Source organism: Carcharhinus amblyrhynchos, chromosome 12 (genome assembly GCF_965287045.1).
Source record: "Carcharhinus amblyrhynchos chromosome 12, sCarAmb.v2.hapA, whole genome shotgun sequence".
Classification (NCBI taxonomy): Eukaryota; Metazoa; Chordata; class Chondrichthyes; order Carcharhiniformes; family Carcharhinidae; genus Carcharhinus; species Carcharhinus amblyrhynchos.
Genome location: NC_137335.1, coordinates 78,817,233 through 78,837,911, shown reverse-complemented (window position 1 = coordinate 78,837,911; position 20,679 = coordinate 78,817,233). Strand labels below are relative to the sequence as shown.

Sequence of the window (20,679 nt, the reverse complement as noted above, 5' to 3'; positions counted from 1 at the left end):
TGGGCCCCTTTTCTTTGGGCTTGGCCATAGTTATGCAAATACAAGTGGGCCGAGGTTCCAGTTTCTCATCTCTGTTGGAAGATGATGGACGTGAATTTTAGTGTTGGCCCTGATTCTTCATGAAATGGAATGATCTACTGACATCCAGTCAAAGCTCTTTCTTGCACAATGCTCACTTACTAGGCGCATGTGCAATGGCTTAAGAGAGAAGGAAAATTGGACAGTGAAACTAAAATGCTCAACTTTGGGAGCACATTTGCTACTAAAAATGTTTTAATGCACTATTTTTGTGTGTTACTTCTACATACACACAGTAAGAACCTACTCCTGAAGTGCATTGATATTTCAATACCTTTGCTTTATTTAAACATAGAACCCCTACAATGCAGGAGGGGGCCATCAAGTCTGCACTGATCACAGTCCCACCCAGGCCCTATTCCTGTAACCCTTCATATTTACCCTGCTAATCCCCCTGACACTAGGGTTAATTTAGCATGGCCAATCGACCTAACCCACACATCTTTGGACTGTGTGGCTTACGGAAATTTATTTTATATTTTCATAAGGAATCCTATCATTAAACTGCATACTGTAAACCTCTATGACTCTAAATAAACTACGGATTGCTCAAATAATACCACAATTCTGAGAAAAAAATATAACAACGCCTTAGCCTGATAAAGCAATCACCTCAAAAACTTTCAGAACTGCAAAGCTAAGTTAATACCAAAGATTTTAGAATGCCAAAATCAGTTACCTGAATCGAACTAAATACACAGTGCATAATATTAAATCAAATAAATTAAAAACTCACTGAACTGTGGCAGAACTACTGAAGCCTGCAAATTCAATTCAAAACCCTTTACAAGTATTTCAATGAAGAACTGGCAGCTGCAGCAGGAACACATCGTGTTTTCTTGTACTCAGAAATAGCACACTATGGTTTTAATTGTTTTGTGTTATACAATCTGAAATAAGGTGCTCTCAATTTAAAAATGTAATCATTTTATATACATGGCTGGATTTTTGATGCTCATTTCATACTGGGGAGTAGTAACTCGCTGTAGTGTGTGTGGCATGAGGAATAAGGTTAAAAGTGAAACTTAATACGCAGATATTTTCTTAGTAGCTGCAGGCATTTTTGAAAAAAAATGACTGATCAAAAATGTGAGATGGCTGAAATAGTGACAAATCTCATAGAAAGGAACGAAAATATAATGTTTGCAATTCCAGCAACTCATGCGTAAATAAGCTGCACAGCCTTGAGTCCTCGGGTTATTCAGCACCTCCTGCAGATGTCTCATTCTTGCAGTAGTCTAACTACCTTTTCCGACATTTGCCTGACTTAAAAACCAGAACCCAAGTTTGAGGTGGCAAGGAAAAGCTCTGTTTGTACTGGCTGGGCATTTTGCTTGAAAGGGATCGCAGCGGGGGCAGAGTCAGGAGACAACAACTGGAACTCCCCTTAGACTTCCTTTACACTCAGACGGTACAATTATCTGGATCTATCCTTGTTCACTTTTCATTCCACTTCTTTGCTGGACAATCCTTCAGGACGGCGTTAAAAGTCAAGCATGTAAAAGATCAGGAACACAGAGCATTCTCGTATCCGACACTGAACGAATTTGAGGGAAATGGGTTAAATGCGGGCAATTGGAACTAGCTTAGGTGTTTAAAAAAACATGGACAAGCTGGGCCAAAGGGCCTGTTTGCATGCTGTAAACCTCTATGACTCTATAATTCACCCATGATGTATGCCCTGCCACCTCTGCCAGCAGAATGGAGAATCAGAAACTCAGCAAAATCTCCATTCACTGCAGCGAGACCGAAGAATCCCAGCAGTGAGCGAGGTGAGAGAATTTCAGCAAATTCAGACACAAGAACACTAGGCATCTCCTGATCTTTCACGTGCTTGACTTTTGACATCATCCTGAAGGATTCTCTAGCAAAGAGCAAGCAGACACGTGGAATGAAAAGTGAACAAGGATAGATACAGGTAAATATACCTTGAGTATAAAGGAAGTCTAAGGGAAGTTCTCTGTACAAAAATAGCACCCTCTAGATACTCCTCCTCTGGAAGTAAAAAGTTACAAATCTACATTTATCTTGGCTTACTTTTCTTTCCACTTTTGCTTTCTTACTTGAGAATTGGGACACAAACTGAGAATAAGTACTAAATAGGGTGGTCAGAAGAAATTTTTTTTTATGATATGGCAACATCACTACAAGATACTGAAAACTAGCATTTGAGAGAGAAATAGACATCAAGAAAAATATTAAAGGATGCACAGGAAAATGGAATTATAGTAGATAATGCAGCTGGCAACAGAACAGGCACAATGGGCTGAAATTTCTATGATAACACAATTAATTTGAGAAAGTAACATTTGATTATTCAGTCTCTAAGCACTCTGGTTTGTTTGAGAAGCTCAGAGTGAAACTGAGTAGGGCAAAGCCATTGAAGATGGAGAAAAGACGATGTACTTTATTGTTTTGTCAACACAAATTCTAAAGCTGGAATGGCAGGGATTCCATACTTTGTTCAATTAGAATAAAGATAACACAGCATAGGATCACTAATTCTGGCAGGTTTATAATTATTTAGCAACAGCCAGATGGTCTGAATTATAACTTTACCTAGTCAGCTCCAATTCTAAGCATAAACAAGTAATAATCTCTTGCATTATACTGATCAGCTCCCATGGCCACAATAAATCATGACATTTAGTACAACGTAATATTTGATGTGCTTGGATAATGCTATCTTAATATTCAAAAGAGTCTGATTTATTTCACACGAATGCTGTTTGGCTCCTCTGGTTTCATCTCATCGATGAAAATTGTTTTTCATTTCATTGAGATAAAATAGATGAACAAACAGCCACAGAGCTCGACTACTGGAATGGAGAATTCTATCAGAAGATGGAGGTATGGCCCATATGTATATGTATTGAATTGGCTTCTTCTCTATGTAACAGAGATGCTTCTTAAAACCCACCTCTGGCAAAGTTTTTGGTCATCTCCTCTGGTAACTTCATAAATGACTCTGTGTCAGATTGTGATTGATACCACTGCTGTGAAATGCCTTAGGTTGTTTCAATATGTTAAATGCACCGTATAAATGCACGTTGTTGTTGTGTTCCATAATTGCCTCCAACGGAAGAAGCACTAACAAAATGGCAAAGCTCCTTCAAAATATAACAACAGATTAGAACCCCAGGACATGCATTCCCCACATATTTTGTATGGTCCTCCTGGTTCTTCAAATGTTATAATCCCCTGAAGCAAAAGAATCTTCATTTGAATGGGACGAAACAATGGCTGCTAAACATGTAGTTTTGTCTTTTATGTCCTGGCATTGCTAGCAAGGCCTTTTGTTGGCATGAACACAAGTTCACAAAACAAAACCAAAAACATTGAAGCACCCTATCAGGAGGTGGACAGGGTGGATCCTCTCTTTGGCACGCAATTTAACCGTCTTCCTCATTTCACCTTCTCCATCACAAAGGTGCACAAATGACAGTGTTAAAGCAGTAAAATAGATGCAAGAGTATCGCCATCTCTGGGTATCAAATCGAACCCAAAGTCACAGGTAGAAAACACACCAAAATATTGCAAGTACAACTACCCTTTGAAACTTGAAAGATTGCTTACCTCCTAGGTTAGTAGGCTTATCAACAAGTGATGCCACTATAATGAGGCTGCTGTTGGATGATCTTCCAAACTTTGTGGTTCTTTCCTGACACATCAGCTCCAGATCTTGGTCTGGGATGCTATTCTTCCATGGCATTATCTTCTTTTGTATGTCAGTCCACTCAGTATCTTGATCTACTTCGGCCAGGCCATAACCTGTCAAACATTTGCAACCAACAATGAACTTGTGCTCAGGGAAGGCCACTAATTTGTTAAATATCGATACTAGACATAAAAGCTTAGTTTTGTGGCTACTATTAATATTTCTTTACCAAAGCAAAAGATAGGGTTAACTTGCACTTTTGTTGGAAACCCCAGAAGGGCAGTTACAAGAGAAAGAAACTAAGTTGATATCTGAAGCGTCCATCTGTCTTGGGAGATGCTGGACTGTGCCCAAGGAGTACGTCACTTCTAGACTGAAAGGACATAGTGGTTAGCACTGCTGCCTCACAGCGCTAGGGACCTGGATTTTATTCCGGGCTTAGGTCACTGTCTGTGCGGAGTTTGCACGTCCTCCCTATGTCTGCATGGGTTTCCTCAGGGTGCTCCAGTTTCCTCCCACAGTAAAAAGATGCTCGGCTCAAGTGGACTGCCATGATAACTTGCCTCTTAGTGTCGGGGGATTAGTAAGGTAAATATGTGAGGTTATAGGAACAGGATCTCGGTGGGATTGCTGTTGGTGCAGGCTTGATGGGTCGAATGGCCTCCGTCTGCATTGTAGGGATTTTATGATTCTCTGAGGGTCCTATCTAAGCCTCATAAACAATAGAAATACTGCTTATGTTTCCATCATTGCTGGGATTAATGCTGAGTAGTTACAGGTATATTTTATTCTGCATGTTCCCAATACTTGCACTTCATTTCAAGATTTCAACCTCATGTGTAGTAAATAGCCTGTATACAAATCTAACTCTGAAGATTTATTGTTGTGTTTCAATGAATCATAACGCTTCTCAAAGGTCAGAATCAGCTGGATTTTCATGTTACATGACCCAATTATTCACATGGATGACTAAATCTTACGATTGTTCAGGAAAAGGCAAGGACAACAATCAAGTCACATAGCAGTGAAAGCCTCAGATCAGTATAAAGTGGGGATGTTTGCTGATGATTGCACAATGTTCTGCATCATTCGTGACTCCTCAGATACTGAAGTAGTCCATGTACAATATCCAGGCTGGGCTGACAAGATTTGTACCACACAAGTGCCAAGCAATGACCATCACCAATAAGAGAGAATCGAATTATTGTCCCTTCACATTCAATAGCATCACCATAACTGAATCCAGACTACCAACATCCTGGGGGTTGCCATCAACTAGAAACTGAATAACCATATAAATGCTGCGGTTAAAAAAGACTGGGGATACTATGGTGAGTAATGCACTGACTCCCCAAAGCCTGCCCACCATCTACAAATGTGATGGAATACTCTCCACTTGCATGGATGAGTGCGTCTCCAACAACATGAAAGCAGCTCAACACCATCCAGGACAAAGCAGTCCACTTGATTGCCAACCTTGCCACAAACATTTACTCTCTCCACCACTGAAGAACAGTGGCAGCCATGGGTACCACCTATAAGATGCATTGCCGGAACGCATCAAAGCTCCTTAGACGACACCTTCCAAACCCAAGACCACTACCATCTAGGAGGACAAGGGCAGCAGACACATGGAACTATGCACCTAGAAGTCCTGGAACCCTCTCCCTAACAGCATTCTGCATGTACCAACACCCCATGGATGCAGTAGTTCAGGAGGCAGCTCATCACCATCTTCCCAAGGGCAATTAGGGATGGGCAATAAATGCTCGCCAAACAAGCAATGGTCACATCCCATAAATGAATAATTTAAAAAAAATACCATTTTTTGCAAATTAAAAATGATGGCCAGTGAACAATAATTTGTAAAGGGAAGTTTATGCTCTAATGATTCAGTAATTTATATGTGACCGAATGAACAGACATTAGGAGTAAGGTGGACTTGATGCACTTGAACTTTCAAAAAGTACTTGCTAAAATGTAATAGCTGAGACTTCTGAAGATGCAGCTGGATGTGTGAAAAGGTAAGCTGGTGCTGTGGACAGAGAGCTGCCTGAAGAAAATAAATCTCTGCAGCAGTCAAATGGATATTTCTCTGCCTTGGTAGGATGTAGCTGCTGAGACTTCATTTACTACATAAAAATTGATCTGGTCACAGATCTTGAAGAACTAATATTAACCAAGATGATTTGATTTACTGTCATGAAAAGAACAAAGGAACTAGAAGCAGGATTGGCAATTTGGTCTTGAAGCCTGCTGCACTGTTCAAGTCTATTCTTCTCTAATGCGACTCTCCCGCATTATCCCCATATCTTTTAATACACAGAAATTTGTCCGTCTTGAACAACTGATCATCCGCAACCCTCTGGGGAAAGACAATTCCAAAGTTCACACCTTATGAGTGAAACATTTTCTCTTCACAGAATCCCTACAGGGCCAAAGAAGCCATTCAGCCCATTGTTTCTGCACCAACACTCTGACAGAGTATCTTACCCAGGCCCTCTCCCCTCCCCTCCCCCATCCCTTAACCCCACACAATCATTCAGGTGAATTGAAGGGTTGACATTCAGTACCATTCTGGATTGTCCCTACCCAGAAGACAAGATTTGAACTACTGAACAGTCTTGGTATTCAGTCTTTTCTGGTAGTTTGTACTAATCGATCAATCCCAAATTTTTCCCCTCAGTCTTAAATGGCTGTATCCCGAGATTGTGGCTCAATGTTCTAAATTCCCAACCAGGGGAAACAGTTACTCATGTCTATCCTGGCAAGCCCTTATAAGTTTCAATTAGGTCATGTCTCTGCAGTTGAACTCACAGCACAATCCATCATTCCAGGAACCAATCTAGTGAATCTTTGTTGCACTCTCTTTAGGGAAAGCATGCCTTCTTCAGGTAAAACAGTACTCGAGGTATGACCTTACCAATGACCTATATATAAGGTGAAAGGATTCTTTACTCTTGGAAAGTAAGGGGAGTGACTCAGAAAAATCTTCACAGAATCACAGAATGATTCATAGGAGGCCCTTCAGCCCACCATATTTGGACTGGCTCTTTGAAAGAGCAATGCATTCCCCACCTTCTACCTGTAACCCTGCACATTTTTCCTTTTCAGCTGCTAGCCCTTTATTGAATGCCTCAATTTAACATGCTTCCACCACATTCTCAGGCAGATCCACATCTTGGTTCTTTTGCCAGTTACTTTAAATGTGCGTCCTCTCATTCTCAATTCCTTCACGAGTGGGAACGGATTCTCCCCATTTACCCTGAAGATCCACGATGATTTGAATCCCTCTATCAAATCTTCTCTCAGTCTCTTTTTGCAAAGGAATGTCGTCCCAATTTCTCCAGTCTATCTTTTTAACTAATCCCTGGAACCATTCTTGTGAATTTTTTCTGCAGTCTGCAATCCCTTCACATCTTTCCTAACACACAGCACGCAGAATTGAATCCAGTACTCTGGCTGAGGCCAAACTCGTGTGTTAAGTTTAACATCACCTTCTTAACCAGCCCCAGGATTATGTACATGATTCCATTCATTTAGTTATGCAGAGGATTCCTGGAGCATAGGATGCATTGCCACAGATTGTAGTTGAGGACTTTTTGATTTTCAGTAAAAAGTGAAGGAAGGCAGCGTGAGAATAAAGTGAAGTAGTGGGATTAATTTTACACTGCTCTTGTGTAAAGACAAACTGAGTAGCTTCCTTCTGTGTAAACTTGTATGGTTTATGAAGTTTCTCCAACTTTATTCTGCACTGACAAATTTGACACGAAGCACACCTGATTGAAGAACGTGGAATGAATCCATTTATTGTTCTTTCCCAGCTTTGTTTAAGTCTAAAATTCTGTATTTACTACTTGGATTTGATGAATGTTGCCAGAACTGGATAAACTGAAATGCGTCTCCTACACAAATATTTTAATAGGCAGAACTGCCTTGTCAGAATAACCTGCTGCAATGTTCCTAAGTTCTATCTCCATATTTCTATTTTGAGAGCTGATCTCCCTTTGCAATAAGGAAGCTGATTTACATTTCACATTGTTTGATTTTTATATTGCTCGAAGACTACTAAAGCATGTCATAGTCTGTATTTAGCATTTTGAATATTACAGCTCAGCAAGATCATATCTGCTGGAAAGAAAACCGAACACATGCTAGTAAGCCTGGTGGATGATTACAGAAAGTAAAATTATAATTTGCAAAGTCGTCTTAAACATCGAGCTATGTACAGAACATCAGTGAAGAGATTAAACTGAAACTCAAAGAAACACAAAGAAAAGCTAAAACTGTGATATATATTTAAATTTTAAGGAATAGAAATGATTTCATAAATATACAAGACAAGCTGATGATTGTCAAACATGTCAAGCCTGAGTGAAACTTCAGAATGTTCCAACATCCAAGGCCATTGGAGTGGTCAGACAGAACTCATCAGTAACTCGGGCCTTCATATTAACTGCATGGTTGCCAACCACCCCTCCTCCAAGCCCTCTGAATGTTTACATGAGGGTGGCACAGTGGCTACCACTGCTGCTTCACAGCTCCAGGTACCCAGGTTCGATTCCCGCCTTGGGTCACTGTGTGGAGTTCGCATGTTCTTTCCGAGTCTCTGTGGGTTTCCTCCGGTGCTCCGGTTTCCTTCCACAGTCCAAAAATATGCAGGTTAGGTTGATTGGCTGTGCTAAATTGCCCCTTAGTGTCCCTTGATGTACAGGTTTGAGGGATTACAAAAAAGAACAAAGAATAAAAGAAAACTACAGCACAGGAACAGGCCCTTTGGCCCCAACCATGCTGCCTGACTGAACTAAAACCCCCGATCCTTCCGCGGACCATATTCCTCTGTTCCCATCTCATTCTTGTACTTGTCAAGATGCCCCTTAAAAGTCAATACCGTATCCGCTTCCACTACCTCCCCCAGCAACTAGTTCCAGGCACCCACCACTCTGTGTAAAATATTTGCCTCATACATCTCTTAAACTTGCCCCTTGCGCCTTAAACCTATGCGCCCTAGTAAATGACACTCCCACCCTGGGAAAAAACTTCTGACTATCCACTCTGTCCATGCCTCTCATAAGCTTGTAGACTTCTATCAGGTCTCCCCTTAGCCTCCATTGTTCCAGTGAGAACAAACCAAGTTTCCCCAACTGCTCCTCATAGCTAATGCCCTCCGTACCAGGCAACATCCTGGTAAATCTTTTCTGTACCCTCTCCAAAGCCTTCACATCCTTCTGGTAGTATGGCGACCAGAATTGAACACTATATTCCAAATACGGCCTCACTAAGGTTCTGTAAGGTGCGAACATGACTTGCCAATTTTTAAACTCAATAACCCGGCCGAAGAAGGCAACCATGCTGTATGCCTTCCTGACTACCTTCTCCACCTGCATTGCCACTTTCAGTGACCTGTGTACCTGTATATCCAGATCCCTTTGCTTATCAATACTCCTCAGGGTTCTGCCATTTACTGTATAGTTTCTATCTGTATTAGACCTTCCAAAATGCATTACCTCACATTTATCTGGATTAAACTCCATCTGCAATCTCTCCACCCAAATCTCCAACTGACCTATATCCTGCTGTATCCTCTGATGGTCCTCACTGCTACCTGCAAATCCACCAACCTTTGCGTCATCCGTAAACTTACTAATCAATCCAGTTGCATTTTCCTCCAAGTCATTTATATATATTACAAACAGCAAAGGTCCTAGCACTGATCCCCGAGGAACACCACTTGTCACAGCCCTCCATTCAGAATCACATCCTTCCTCTGTCTTCTTTGACCGAGCCAGTTTTATAACCACCTTGCCAGCTCACCTCTGATCCCATGCAACTTCACCTTCTGCACCAGTCTGCCATGAGGGACCTTGTCAAAGGCCTACCGAAGTCCATGTAGACAACATCCACTGCCCTACCCTCAATCATCTTCATCACTTCCTTGAAAAACTCGATCAAGTTCGTGAGGCATGACCTTCCCTTCACAAAATCATGTCGTCTCTCACTAATACGTTCACTTATTTCCAAGTGGGAATAAATCCTGCCTCGAAGAATCCTTTCCAATAATTTCCCTATCACTGATGTAAGACTCACCAGCCTGTAATTACCTGGATTATTCTTGCTATCCTTCTTAAACAACACTGACTATTCTCCAATCCTCTGGGACCTCCCCTATAGCCAGTGAGGATACAAAGATTTCTCCCAAGGCCCCAGTAATTTCCTCTCCTGCCTCTCTCAGTATTCTGGGGTATATCCAATCAGGCCCTGGAGACTTGTCTACCTTAATGTTTCTCAAGAACCTCAATACCTCCTCCTTTCTGATCTCAACATGACTCAATCTACACATCTTTTCCCGGACTCATCATCCACCAAGTCCTTCTCTTTGGTGAATATTGATGCAAAGTACTCATTTAATACCTCACCCATTTCCTTTGGCTTCACACATAGATTTCCACCCTTGTCCTTGAGTGGGCCAACCCACTCGCTGGCTACCCTCTGGCTCTTTATATATGTGTAAAAAGCCTTGGGATTTTCCTTAATCCTGCTGGCCAATGTTTTTTCATGACCCCTTTTAGCTCTGCTTACTCTTTGTTCAAGTTTCTTTCTACTTTGCTTGTATTCCACACTAGCTTCATGTGTTCCCAGCCTCCTAGCTTTGACAAATGCTTCCTGTCTCTCTTTAACTCGGCTCACAATATCTCTCGTTATCCAAGGTTCCCAAAACTTGCCATAGTTATCCTTCATCCTTACATGAATGTGCCGGTCCTGAATCTCTACCAACTTACACTTGAAAGCCTCCCACATGCCAGATGTTGATTTCCCCTCAAACATCTGCCCTCAATTTAACATTCTTCAATTCCTGCCTAATATTGTTGTAATTAGCCTTCCCTCAATTTAGCACCTTAACTTGAGGACTACACTTATCTTTATCCATCAGTACCTTAAAGCTTAATGAATTGTGGTCGCTGTTTCTGAACTGCTCCCCTACTAAAACATCGACCACCTGGTCAGGCTCATTCCCCAATACCAGGTCCAGTATAGCCCCTTCCCTAGTTGGACTGTTTCAGGAAGCCCTCCTGAATGCTCCTTACAAACTTTGCCCCAACCACACCCCTAGCACTAAGTGAGCCCCAATCAATATAGGGGAAATTAAAATCTCCCATGACAACAACCCTGTTACTTTTATACCTTGCCAAAATCTGCCTACACATCTGTTCCTCAATCTCCCACCAGCAGTTGGGTGGCCTATAGTATACCCCCAACATTGTGACCACACCTTTCCTATTTCTACCCATATTACCTCGCTGAAGGAGCCTTCCAAGGTGTCCTCCTGGAATACAGCTGTGGTATTCTCCGTACCAGTAGTGCAACAACCCCCTCCTTTTACATCCCCATCTATCGCGCCTGAAACATCTATATCCTGGAATGTTAAGCTGCCAATCTTGTCGTTCCCTTAACCAAGTCTCTGTAATGGCAACTACATCATAGTTTCTAGTACTAATCCAAACTCTAAGTTCAATTGCCTTACCTGTTACACTTCTCGCATTGAAACAAATGCACTTCAGTCCATCAGACCCCCTCTGATTTGCAATCCCACCCTGCCTGCTGTTTCTCAGTCTTCCTGGCCCTACTCTCTCGTTCCCCTTCAGCTAATTCACCTTTGCTTCGGGTCCCACCCCGCTGCCAGACTAGTTTAAATCCTCCCATGTAACACTAGCAAACCTCCCGGCCAGAATATTTGTGCCCCTCCAGTTTAGATGCAACCCATCCTTCTTGTACAGATCCCAACTGCCCCAGAAGAGACTCCAATGGTCCAGATATCGGAAACCCTCCCTCCTACACCAGCTGTTTAGCCATGTGTTGAGCTGCACTGTCTGCCTATTCCTAGCTTCACCGGCCCATGGCACAGGGAGTAATTCTGAGATTACAACTCTAGAAGTCCTGCTCCCTAACTCCCTAAACTGCTGCTGCAGGACATTCTTCCTGCTTATGTCATTAGTACCAACGTGTACCACGACTCTGGCATATTAGCAATATAAATGTGTGGGGTTTCAGGGATAGGGCTTGAGTGGGATTTTTGTTGGTTCAGATGTGATGGGCCGAATGGCCTCCTCCTGCACTGTAGAGTTTCTATGATTCTATGAAGCTTTTCAATAATCAGTCAGAGCTCCTGCTTCTGTTGCCCATCCTACTGGAAAATGCACAAGTGGCTCTCAGGCCTGGGGAGTGTTTAGCCACAATTTCACCTTTACGCTCCCTTACCATTGGAATAAACAATCAACACACAGAACAGCAATAGTCGTCAAGCAGGAGAAGCAATACTCACTGAACCGCACCCCATCAGCAGGCAATGCTTCAAGAGAAAAGAGAGGGTGAGAATTACTGCAAAAATCGTGGGGGTTTAACTTAAGAGTGAATCCTGTGGGATCGAGAGAATTCCAATCACTCATAGAATCCTTAAATGCAGAAGGAGGCCATTCGGCCCATTGAGTCTGCACCGACCACAATCCCACCCAGGCCCAATCCCCACAACCTTAGCTGGTCCCCTGACACTTTGGGCAATTTATCATGGCCAATCAAGCTAACCTGCATATCTTTGCACTGAGAGGGGAAATCGAAGCACTCGGAGGAAATCCACGCAGACACGGGGAGAACGCGCAAAGTCCACACAGACAGTGACCCAAGCTGCAAATCAAACCCAGGTCCCTAGTGCTGTGAGGCAACAGTGCTAATCACTGTGCCACGCTAACTCATTCCACTGTAGCCACATTTTTTGCCTTACTTTCCCCCTCTCTGCAGTCATTTGTTTTGAAAGATTGTACTTCGAAAAAGATTGAATAGTGTAAAGCCTTTCTACATATTCATTGACTCAAAAACTCTATGAATTTGTAAAGAATTACATATACATATATATTAGAATGCCTTAGCAAACCTCATCAAGTTCAAGGAATGATAAGTTTTTGGAAGTTGTACGTCCTCAGATGAAAGTAAGAGAAAATAAAATTCAGTTATAATGAGACAGCAAATATCAATGCAGAGGAACATTCACTCATAAACTATGTCTTTTTCTCAGAGGAGGTGGTAGGTGAATCCATTTTCATTACTTCTGCAAGCTTATGAATCTTAGGACTGTAGTTAATTTAGCTGTACATTATTTAAGCAACATTTTTTCCAATGAGTAAATCATTTGGTCCCTCAAGCCTGCTCTGCCATTTGATAAAATCACAGCTGATCTGACTGTGGCCTTGACTCCACTTCCAGCCTCTTACCCATAATCCTCCATTCCCATGTCCATCTATTTAACTCAGCCTTGAATACATTAAGCCAGCCTCCACTGCTTTCTATGGAGGAGAACTCCAAAGATTAACAGCCCTCCGAAAGAAATTCCTCCTCATTTCCCCTTATTTTTAAATTGCAACCCCTGGTCCGAGATTCCCTCGAGAGGAAACATCCTCCCAGTATTTATCCTGGCAAGGCCCCTCAATATCTTACTTTCAATAAGATCTCCTCTCATTCTTCTATACTTCAATGAGTGTAGACTCAACTGCTCAACCTTTCCTCATGACAATCTCTTCATCTTGTGAATCTTTTAAGTGAACCTTCTCTAAACTGCTTCCAGCCCAAATATATCCGTCCTTTAGAAAGGCAACCACAACCATACAACTGTGTTATGTGGACATCGTGCAGTGATGTAAATTGGTGGTAAGGCCAGCACTTATTGTCTATCCTGAATTGTCTTTGAGAAGTTAGTGGTGAACTAAAGTCGACCATGGCAGTTTTTGATCATGGCAGCAGAGTGACTTGCTAAGCCATTTTCAGAAAGTCATTAAACGTCAATCACATTGCTTTGGGTCTGGAATAACATATAGATCAGGCCGGGTAAGGACAACATTAGTGAATCAGTTTAGCTGTTACGACAGTCTATTACTTTCATGGTTACCCTTACAGATAAGTAAATCGGAAATAAAAAGCTAGTTAATTAACCAGCTAGTGCAGTGGGATTTAAACTTCTATCTCTGGAACATTAGCCCAGGCCTCTGGCTGACTAATCCATTAACAAAACCCCCTATGCTACTGTAACATACCAGGGCAGTTGACTCTTCTTTGAGGCCTGTCTTCAAATTTGCCTTTAAGGCCTGCACAAATTCTGTTACATATAACAAAATGTAGAGCCGGAAAGCACCCGAGTCCCTCAACACCCAATTAAACAGCAATGTTATATTTAATGCAAAACTGAATGCATAAAATTAACATTGGCTTTTGACTGCAGATACATTATCAACCATCTGATATGATACCAAACATCATTATCTGGCCTACAAAATGCAATTGCGTCATTCAACTCAAAACAAAATCAATTCAGAAAGTGAACAATCGAGTGAAAAAGCAGCACAATCACAAGAAAATTACAAATGGGTACAAAAATGTCTCAATTTATAACATGTTCACTGAGTATCTCCATCATAATACTTGTCAGGGCTTTGCAAATCTCCTAACTTGTCCCTTAATGTGGAATAAATAACATCTCTGCCTAGTGATTATTTGTTTTGAGCCCCATTAACCTGTGTGAGATCTCAGCTCTGCAATTTTATTAGTTCAGATTTTTCTTTCTGAAGAAAGTAGCTTACATTATATTGCTGCTTGTGAACACTTGGGAGGAAGTCATCACTCTAAATATTTACTATTTTGTGGTTCACCTCAGTTTTAAGCCAATTTGCATCCTTCAGGGTTTTTTTTTCCACTTTTCAGATTACCCTTTTATGGTGGGTGGAAGTTGAAAATAATTAGGATGGATGTTTAACATCTGCTGCAATGCCTATGGGTGCGAGTCTTTTCAGCACTTAGGTAATAATTTCATTCTATGAACACATTCAGTCAGAACCACAAGCAGCTTGCAGTATTACAATTTGTCTGGCAACAGAAACAGATCCAAGGAAAGCCACTGGTGCTGGGCAGATGGGCAGCAACGGTAGTTTTAAGATGCTATAAATTCTTATGCTTTTCATGACAAAAGTATTTTCAAGCACAACCACTTCTGAAGTGAGTCCAGTAGCTCTTCACAGGAACTTATCAAAATCCAGAAAGATCTTGGCAAAAAGTGTTTACATTTTATGACATCATAGTGAGGAGTACATATGTAGATTTTTTTGACCATGTCTGCTGGAAAGGATCAGGTTAGTTCATGACAGGTATTTACTCAAGAGAGAAAAAAGTGAGATAAAATGACATTTTATGACATCATAGTGAGGAGTACATACGTAGATTTTTTTGACCATGTCTGCTGGAAAGCATCAGGTTAGTTCATGACAGGTATTCACTCAAGAGAAAAAAAAGTGAGATAAAATGTATTTTAAAATCCTAGATCATTGATAATCAACCTCTTAAGGAACTGAATACAATTGTACAATGTGTTCCTTTAATCTCTGAGGTCTACTTTTGATTATAACCCAGAATGAGTTTAATGAGCCAAATAGCCTCCATCATCTGCACTGATCATTGCTTTTTGTGATGAATGAAAGATGTCTCTGCTAGATTGAATGGTCTTAGATAAATACAGTTCAGGATTACTGTTTGAACATAAAAATCGAGAAATAATTTGGCATCAATTCAATTAAAACTACTCTCATCGCTATTCGGTCTCCTTTAGTCTCCATTATTCCAATGCTCTTCTAGTTGGCCTACCATTCTCTACTCCCCAAAAGCTCCAGCTTGTTCAAACCTTGCTGACTGTATCCTATCCTGTACCAAATCCAATTCACTCATCAGTCCTATCCTTTCTGATCTGCACTGGAACTTCATTCCCCTTATCATTGCCAATTGTACCTTCAAGCTACCTGAGCCTGGTACTCTGCCTCTCCTGACTTAAAAAGTCAGCATGTAGACTAGTAGAACCTGATGTTTACCAGAAGTGTGAAAAACAATGCAAAATGACAACACATTGAACATAAGACATGGGAGCAGGAGCCATTTAGTATCCCAAGCATGCTCCATCAGTCAATATGATCATGGCTGATCTGCCTGTGGCCTTAACTACACTTTTGTCGCTTAATCCTCGACAAAAAATCTGACTAACTCAGCATTGAACATAGGCCCAGCCTCCACTGCTCTCTGTGAGGAGAATTCCAAAGACTAATGACTGTCAGAAAAGAAGTTTCTCCTCATGACCATCTTAAATGTGAGACCTCTTATTTTTATTATTCTGCGTTCTACATTCCCCAAGAGGGGAATTCCTCTCAGCTTCTACCCAGTCAACAACCTCTCAGAATCTTATGTTTCAACAAAAACACCTCTCATTTTTTCAAACTCCAATAGATAGACCCAGTCTATTTAACCTTTCCTCATAAGATAACCCCTTCATACCAAAAATCAACCTAGTGAACTTTGGCTGAGCCACTTCTAATGTAATATCTACATCAATCCATATCACAATGCAAACACTTCGTATGCTACTCACAACTTGCTTTCCTATCTACTTCTGTATCATTAGCAAATTTGGCTACAATACAGTCAGTCCCCTCATCAATATAGATTATAAACAGTTAAGGTCCCAGCATTGATCACTGTGGCATTCCAATAGTTATGCTTTGCCAAATTAAAATTGATTAATTTATCCCAATTGTTTTTGGTCAGTTTGCCAATCCTTTATCCATGCTAATTTGTCACTCCCACCAACATAGGATAAGCTCTTATCCTAGGTAGTTCTCAGTGTCAGAGATGTGCAATTCTTGGCCATTTTCATAACACTGGAGCCAGTTCACTAGCAGTGAGGTGTATGCTATGTGTTCATGATGGCAGCTACCCATACAAAGGCCAAATATTTTCTTTTGGAATCAGTGCAGCGCTTGGTAGTTCAAACCTCATGAGGAGCAAGAATACTGCTTTAGAACAGAAACACCATTGCATGCTAATGTGCTATCTACTGGTCTCAAAAGTGGTTTTGATGAGACTTGTGTTCAAGGCACCATAGTTGCCAACTTCACCAGCTTGCACAGCCCAACTGAAGTAAATTTGTTTTTTTTAAATGGGCATCTATGAAACCTAATTTTTAGCCACGTCTTCTTCATTGCTCGACTTGCTGAATCCCAACAAGTTCACTTTCATAGTAAAATTGGCGGCACAAGAATCAGATGCCAGGAGTACAATGTCAAGTCTCCTTCAGACTGTTGCTGCAAAAGGCAATGTCAGTAGATTGCCCACTTGAGAGAGATATATAAAAATAATTACATAGGGAAGGTGATGGTCAAAGAACAACCCAGCACGGGAAACAGGCCCTTCGGCCCAACGAGCCCGCGCCGCCGCATCACCCTACACCTATTCTACCCTGCATGTCTACGAATGGAACCCTACTCAGTCAGATTCAGGGAAGAAATAGTGTCAATTTGGTAGAAACCGATTAGCCTAAGAGCACATCTTTGGGGTGTGGGAGGAAACCGGAGCGCCCGGAGGAAACCCACGCAACCACAGGGAGAATGCGCAAACTCCCACAGACACAGGCCCAAATCCATGTATCTGCACAGCTAGCAGTGCTAGTCACTGAGCTGTTGCGGCGCCCGTCTATCGGTCCAGGATCAAGCACACACACCGACATGAAGTACTAGGCCACTCCTGGACTTCCAAGAGCAGCCCACGCACGACCCGCCATGTGCATGCCCCTCGCTTGACACGAGGTGGACCTCCACTTGTGGAATAAAGACAAAAAATATTAATCATACAGCCTGCCCTTCCGGTGTCTCCCGAGGTTTAACCCTATTTAATAGCCCCTACCATATCCCTCCATTCTCGTTTCACTCATGTGCCTATCTAACTGCATCTTAAACGAGTCCAACGTTCCTGCCTCCACCACCCTACTCGGTAGCGCATTCCAGACCCCCACAACTCTCTGCGTAAAGAACCTTCTTCTTACCTCCAAATTATACCTCCCCCCCCTCACCCTTAAGTGATGACCTCTCGTGTTCGTACCCAGTCTAGGGAGCAGTCTCTCACTATTAACTCTATCTATTCCCTTCAGTATCTTATATACCTCTGTCATGTCCCCTCTCAATCTCCGTCTTTCCAAGGAGAATAGCCCCAGTCTCTTCAATCTCTCCTCGTAACCCAGTCCCCCCATGCCAGGCAACATCCTGGTAAACCTCCTCTGCACCCTTTCCAGAGACTCCACGTCCTTCCGGTAGTAAGGTGACCAGAACTGGACGCAGTACTCCAAATGCGGTCTAACCAAAGTTCTGTATAACTGAAGCATTAGACGGCAGCTTTTATACTCTAAGCCCCTTCCTATAAAGGCTAACATCCCATAAGCCTTCCTAACAACGTTCTCCACTTGTGACGCAACCTTCATGGATTTGTGAACCTGCACTCCCAGGTCCCTCTGTACGTCTATACTCCTAAGCGGCCTACCTTTTATCACATAGCTCCTCTCTGCATTATTCCGTCCAAAATGCATCACCTCGCATTTGTCAGGATTAAATGCCATCTGCCACCTATCTGCCCACTGCACCAACCTATCTATATTCTGTTGTATCACCTGACAATCCAGTTCCGTACCCGCCAACCCTGCCATCTTGGTGTCATCAGCAAAGTCAAGTGGTATTGTCACTAGACTATTAATCCAAAAACTCAGACAATGTTCTGGGGACCCTGGTTCGAATTCTGCCACGGCAGATGGTGGAATTTGAATTCAATAAAAATGTCTGGGATTAACAATCTACCGATGACCATGAAACCAACGTCGATTGTTGCAAAAGCACATCTAATTCACTAATGTCCTTGGGGGAAGGAAATCTGCCATCCTTACCCAGCCTGGGTTACATGTGACACCAGAGCCACAGCAATGTAGTTGACTCTGAACTGCCCTCTGAAATAACCTAACAAGCCACTCAGTTCAAGGGCAACTAGGGATGGGTAATAAATGCTGGCTAGCCAGGGAAGCCCATGATCCACAAATGAATAAAAAAAATACACACACATATACACACACACACACACATACATACATATTAAGATTCAAAAATATACAAGTTTATTTCAAAAATTACAGCAGGGAAAATAAATTTTACCTTTATCTCGTTGAATCCAATCGATTAGTTTCACATCACAAATTGGATTCCTAGGGTTAAACACTTTAATTGAAGAACTGGAGGAGAAGAGGCCCACAACTCGATTAAACTTCCAGGCAGGAATCCATTCATCTTCAATCACATCTGATAAGCTTGGAAAGATGTAAAATATTGTCTACGAGAGAGAGAGCAATGGCCTCATTGTATTATCAACGGACTATTAATCCAGAAACTCATCTAATGTTCTGGAGATCTGGGTTTGAATCCCACCATGGCAGATGACAGAATTTGAATTCAATAAAATATAACTGCAATTAAGATGTAAAATATTGCCTGCAAGAGATAGAGATGTCCAGAATGGCCTTGTGGTATTATCGCAAGACTATTAATGCAGAAATTTAGTTAATGTTCCAGGGGACCCCAGTTCAAATCCCACCACGGCAGATGGTAGAATACAAATTCAATAAAAATATCTGGAATTAAGAACCTACTAATGACCATGAAACCATTGTTGATTGTTGGAAAAACCCATTTGGTTCACTAATATCCTTTAGGGAAGGAAATCTGCCATCCTTATCTGGTCTGGCCTACATGTGACTCCAGAATCACAGCAATGTGGGTGACTCTCAACTGTCCTTTGGGGCAACTAGGAAAGGGCAATAAATGCTGGCCAACAAGTGATGCCCATGTCTGATGGATGAATTAAAGAAAAGAAGCACAAACGATGAAGACAAGATCAGCAACCAGGGTTATAATCACATTAAAGTTACAATGTAAAGCTGTGAAATTGGAAATAATCAGTACTTGATAAATTAAAAACTCTCCAACTTTATTTTAAAAAAATGCTTGTATGTTATCCTTGGTTAATTATCAGTTCAACACCAATTGCCAGTTATTGGGCTTACCTTCCACCATAAGCGGAACAGATGGTCTCAGACAGCACCACTGAAAGATGTCAATTAGTTATTACTAATTCTTAACAAAGAAATCCAGTTGATGTGCTTTTAATGTTGCAAAATTAAAATTAGAAACTACTAATGCTTCTTCAGCTTGCATATTTGTAAGAACATAAGATAGAATAGGATAGGAATAGGACATTCGACCCTTTGAGCCTGTTCTGCCATTCAGCAAGATCATGGTCAGTCTCTACCTACATTCTACTTTCCTCACCAACTCCGGTTGGCTCTGAAAAGCAGCCAACATAATTCAAGGACCCCACGCACCCTGGACGTTCTCTCTTCCACTTTCTTCAATAAGGAAGAGGTTACATCAGTCTGAGGTCACATACCAACCGACTCAAGAATAGCTTCCTCCCTGCTGCCATCAGACCTTCGAATGGGTCTACCTTATATTAAGCTGATGTTTCTGTACACCCTAGCTATGACTATAACACTACATTCTGCATCCACTCCTTTTTTTTCTCTAGTTATGATATGCTTTGTCTGTATATCGAGCAAGAAATAATACTTCTGACTGTACACTAATATATATATGACAATAATAAATCAAGTCAAAATGATCTTTGTAAGTAGGTTTTAAAACATATAACTATTTTCTTTTTGATTGGAAAGCACACTTTTTCCTTCTCTCCCACCACTGAATTGGACTTTATTTGGTATGATTCCAAGCAAAGGGAGACCAAATTCAAGTATGGATCATTCATGGTAAGCTTGCTGCCCCCAACAGATTGTTCAAAGATTTTCCACTGCATCGAGCAGGCAAAAAGAATGTGGGCAAAGCAGTAGCAGCTTTGAGAAAAAATATTTAAAAGTTAAATGGAGAATCGGTAGCTATTGTTTTATAAGAACGTCGAGATTGATGTGCAGTGGTGGGAATGGAGGAGTGGGGAGAAACCCCAGGGTGGGTGGGGGGAGAAAGGTTGCAGAGCTAGCTGAC

The 20,679-nt window shown here is 41.6% G+C and overlaps 1 protein-coding gene across 2 annotated transcripts in view; it reads right to left on the bottom strand.

The window, feature by feature from the left end:
* tarbp1 (TAR (HIV-1) RNA binding protein 1) overlaps positions 1–20,679 on the bottom strand; it is a 162,806-nt gene that overhangs the window by 32,406 nt on the left and 109,721 nt on the right. Inside the window, exons 26-27 of one of the 2 annotated variants that reach the window (XM_080200799.1) lie at positions 18,784–18,958; positions 3,655–3,849 (exon numbers count right to left, since the gene is read on the bottom strand). In XM_080200799.1, coding sequence (XP_080056925.1) covers positions 3,655–3,849; positions 18,784–18,958 — 370 coding nt within the window. Of the gene's footprint in view, positions 1–3,654; positions 3,850–18,783; positions 18,959–20,679 lie in introns of those variants that run through there. The other variant, XM_080200800.1, reaches the window with a different exon arrangement.